General features: G+C 41.1%; 1 protein-coding gene across 1 annotated transcript; it reads left to right on the forward strand.

Annotated features, from left to right (window-relative positions):
* The first annotated feature begins 1,192 nt into the window (after positions 1-1,192).
* Positions 1,193-1,873, forward strand: LOC130826560 (uncharacterized). Its single transcript, XM_057692143.1, has 2 exons — positions 1,193-1,657; positions 1,820-1,873. Exons 1-2 carry the CDS (start codon positions 1,193-1,195, stop codon positions 1,871-1,873), a joined length of 519 nt encoding a protein of 172 aa, XP_057548126.1.
* The last annotated feature ends 2,913 nt before the right edge of the window (positions 1,874-4,786 follow it).

The following is a 4,786-nucleotide window of genomic DNA, read 5'->3' on the forward strand; positions in this document are numbered from 1 at the left end:
AAGAATAGGAAGGATTTCACATGCTATATATTACGCGTCAATGACCTTGAATGAGGATCAACACAACTATTCAACCACTGAAAAAGAGTTGTTGGCGGTAGTATTTTCATTAGAAAAGTTTAGATCTTATTTGTTTGGTACAAAGGTTATTGTATATACTGACCATGCAGCCTTACGTCACTTGATGACAAAGAAAGAGACAAAGCCAAGATTAATAAGATGGATTCTATTGTTAAGTGAGTTTGATTTGGAAGTAAAAGACAAAAAAGGCACAGAAAACGTGGTAGCAGATCATTTGAGCAGGATCACACCACATGAAGGCATGCATTTAAACGAAGATGTCTCATTGAAATATAACATTCGTGAAGAATTTCCAGATGAGCAACTGTTCGCGGTCAAGGCTTATCATCCATGGTATGCTAATGTTGTAAATTTTCTTCTGTGTGGCAGGTTTCCCACAGATTTCACAAAATCTCAAAAAGACAATCCATACCTATGGAAACAGTGTGCGGATATAATCATACGGAGGTGTGTCCCTGATGGTGAGGTAATATCAATTTTAAAATTTAGTCATTCATATGCTTGTGGAGGCTATTCCAGACCTAGGAGGACAGCAAGGAAAATTGTAGACTGTGGATTTAATTGGCCTAGTTTGAATAGAGACGCTTACTACTTTTGTAATTCGTGTGATAAGTGTCAAAGAGTAAGGAATATTTCTCAAAGGAATGGGATGGCACAACAACCTCTTTTATATTGTGAAATCTTTGAGGTTTGGGGCATCGATTTTATGGGACCATTTCCCAACTCTTTTGATTTTATTTATATATTAGTAGCTATTGATTATGTCTCGAAATTGGTGGAAGCAAAGGCCACCCGAACTAATGATTCTGGAGTTGTTGCAGATTTTATCAAAGCTAACATCTTTTCTAGGTTTGGAATTCTAAGAGCTTTGATAAGTGATAAGGGAACTCATTTTTTCAACCGAACCATTGGGGCTTTATTAAAGAAATATCATGTGACACACAAGATATCCACCCCTTACCATCCACAAACAAATGGGCAAGCAGAAGTATCAAATACAGAAATCAAGTACATCTTGGAAAAGGCGGTCAATCCGAATAGAAAAGATTGGAGTTTAAGGTTGGATGATACACTATAGGCATACAGGACAGCCTACAAAACACCAATTGGAATGTCACCATACCGTCTTGTTTTCGGGAAAGCCTGTCACTTACCTGTTGAGTTAGAACATAAGGCGTATTGGGCCGTAAAGTATGTCAACATGAGGTTAGAAGAGTCCGGTTTGCATAGAGAATTACAGCTACAAGAGTTGGAAGAAATTAGAAATGAGGCTTATGAAAATGCTGAAATCTACAAAGCAAAGACTAAGGCTTGGAATGATAAGATGATAAGTAGGAAGACCTTTGAAGTCGGTCAAAAGGTTCTTCTATTCCAATCCCGCCTTCGTTTATTTCCAGGAAAGCTGAGGTCCCATTGGATAGGACCATTCATAGTTGTCAAAGTGTTTCCACATGGAGCTGTGGAAATTCAAAGTAAAGAAACTTCTAAAATCTTCAAGGTAAATGGGCAAAGATTGAAGCCATACTATGAAGGTTTTCAGCCGAAAGATGTGGAAGAACAAAGCTTAGAGGATTCGGTGTACTGAGGCATCGGAAGCACTAAGTCGTGCCAACGACATTAAATATATGGAGCTTCTCGGGAGGCAACCCGAGTTTATGTTTGTGTTAATTTTCATTATTGTGTTTAGTTAGATTTTCTTTATGTTACACATTTTATTTTGTTTTCTTCTTTTTTACAGGTAACCGATGCATTGGAGCTAGCTAGGAGACCTTTCGAATTTAGGGTATGTTAAGAAAAAAAAAACGTGAAGAACAATATTGGAAGCAGAAAGACCCAACTCCGCGGCTCGCCCATATCTCCGCGGCACGCGGAGTGCTTGCTGACCCAGATCTGCGCATCACGTAGTTCTACACGGCCCGCGGAGTACCTGCTGCCCACCCGTACATACCCGAAAAATTTAATCATCTTCCTCAATCTTTCACTTCCCTTTTCAAACCCAACCATTCCTTTTCTCTCAAACCCTTCTTCTTCACTTAAATCCTCCTCACATTCTTTCATTCCTACTTAAAAATCATCATTCCAAGAAGTAAAACTACAATCCAACAACAAAAACTCCATAAAAAAATCAAAAATTCAACCACTTTTCATGTTTTTTTTATTAAACCCTAGAAAATTTTGGGAATCTTTGTGTGATGAATCATTGGGTAAAATTGAAAATATAGCTTTGAAATTTATCAACTAAGAAACTTTAGGGTCACAACAAACATCAACAAGAAACTTATTTGGAGGAAATCTTCAACACATTGTGGTATATCCATTTCCTACCTTGTTCTTTTTCATCTTTATAATTTTTTGTTGATAATTGTTATTATATTTTTGAGAATTATTAGTAGTGGTGAGTAACATTGTGGTGATTGTTGAGATTTAATTGGGAATTGGTGGTTGTGCTTAGAGAGGGGGTAGAAGTGAAATTTTTTGAATTATTGAAAACAATGGCTCCTAAAAGAAGAAGAGGTGCTCATTCACCCGCATGCCTTGACTGACAGTGTCGGCCCCCAGCCGGGCCACGAACTGCTTCCCCTCGCAGGTCTCTATCCACTCCTTGGCGATTTTCTTCTTCAGAGACACTTGCTTCTCGTGAACAAGCACGACCTCCTTTAGAAACCGGCACCTCTCGCGCATGCCCTCGAGGGAGTGGTGGAGACCTTTGTTCTCTCGGGTTAGGTTCATAATCTGATCGTTTTTCACGATCAGCTTCCCGTTTAGCTCGTGGATCCTCTTCGTAGCTGCTCGAAGATCGACATCCATTACCTCTGACCCGAGGGCAGTAGTGATCTCGTACCTTATCCGAATATTCATCTACAAAATAGTTCAGAATTAGAAATAATTCGGACATGTGGAATTTTATAACAGTTATAGCAAGTACCTCCACTTGGAGGGCAAGCAGCTCGTTAACCCTCGTTTTAGCAGGAACCGAGGCCAGCTGGGCAAGATCCTTGTCACCCACCAGCTGAACCATCGCCCTCCTTCACCTCACCCTCAATTGTTTGGGCGAGAGATCGGAGAAGGCAGAGTCAGAGCTGAATACCACGCCAGTATCTCGACGTGTTATTTCATATTCTGACTCGTCAGTCGAGGGCACCGATGTCTCCTTCGACCCACCTATGGCCTTCCCTTAGCCTTTTTCTCTCTTTGGCGGGAGTGCCTTCTATCTCTTGGATGGCTGGGTTGAAGGAGAAGCACTTCTCTCCCGGGCTGACCCACTGGGAGTGGGTTGAGAAGTTTCCTATGGCAACTTCTTGTTCTTCCCATCATGTCAAACAACAGAATATTAGCAAGCAAAAAGGGTTAAGTAACTCGGACTCAAGTGAAGTCCCCGTTACCTTTAGAGGGAAAGGAAGAGGCGATTTGTTTGTTTGAGCCTTTCTCTTGTAAGATTCGGCCATCATCTGAGCAAAATTGAGAGAATTCATGATCTCCGGATACTTTTTTTGTAATTCTTCAAACGCTACCACTGGAAAAGAAAGAAATCGAGTTACAAGCCATGTACATAAAGAACAGTCAGTAGGGGATTCAACTCCCCCTAATGATACTTCGGACTAAGACCCAAAGCAGACAAAATCAAGTCATTCTGAAGGTGGTCTAAGTTCACCACAAAGCTTCTTTGAACCAAAACCGGCTTAAAGCCTCTTAATTCTACTTCTTTAGTAGCATGCTCTATAATCAAAAATTCCTCCAAGTTACATTGGGGAACGTTATTATTGAATTGGAAGTTAGGCTGCTCGTCGTGACTTGTGTTGACTGGCCATGCGTCGGCTCTATACAAAAAGACGAAGTCATTTCTGAAACGCTTCATGCTATCTCTCAATCCCTCAACGATAAAAAATCTCCGCCTATGTTGGAAGGTTACCCAACCTAGGCCTTGCGCCGCTGTACATCTCCTAAGTCTAAATATATACCTAAATGTCGTTAAAGTCGGCTCTACCCTTATAGCTATACAAATCATTATAAAGCCACAACCCCAGCCATTGAGGTACAACTCGGACACTGCAATGTTGTAGGATTTGAGAACCTCTAGGGCAAAAGGATGGAGAGGAAACCTCAAACCCATCTCCATGGCATCCTTGTATATGCCAATGCACCCTTCGGGCACATGTTTGATGTTGTCTTTCTTCCCCGACTTCACCAAGGAGTACTCATCCGGCAAAGCCCAGCGTTCCCTTACCAAGGACAAGTCCTTATCCAAGGTTGTACTCCAGGTGGGCTGAATAAAGTAGTTCAAGGGACCAGAGCCAGACAATACTGCGGCCCGTCGTAGTTGGGATTCTGACCCAAATCCACAGATTTCCCTATTAAAGTAGGCGCCATTCTGATAGCAGTTCTTGGATACGGCCTGTGGGAAGGGGGAACGACCGTTATACCCACTAAACTACATGGATCAATTTCAAAACGCCCGGGAGGAAAAGCTATTGTGGGTTCCTAAGGAAAAGGTTGCAAAGTTTCCGGATAATACACGGGAGAGTCCATAGACGACTCATTTATATCGTTCTCAGTAGCATATTTATATACGGCCAAAAAATCAGTATGTATATCAATATCGTCAAAGTTAAATCACGCAAAAGAATAGTTGGCCATTATTTTTATACAAAGCCTAAAAACAAGGAAAGTACCTGAGATTGGAGTTTTGGAATGAAAGAGCTTGGAA

This window comes from Amaranthus tricolor, chromosome 11 (assembly GCF_026212465.1).
Source record: "Amaranthus tricolor cultivar Red isolate AtriRed21 chromosome 11, ASM2621246v1, whole genome shotgun sequence".
NCBI lineage: Eukaryota > Viridiplantae > Streptophyta > Magnoliopsida > Caryophyllales > Amaranthaceae > Amaranthus > Amaranthus tricolor.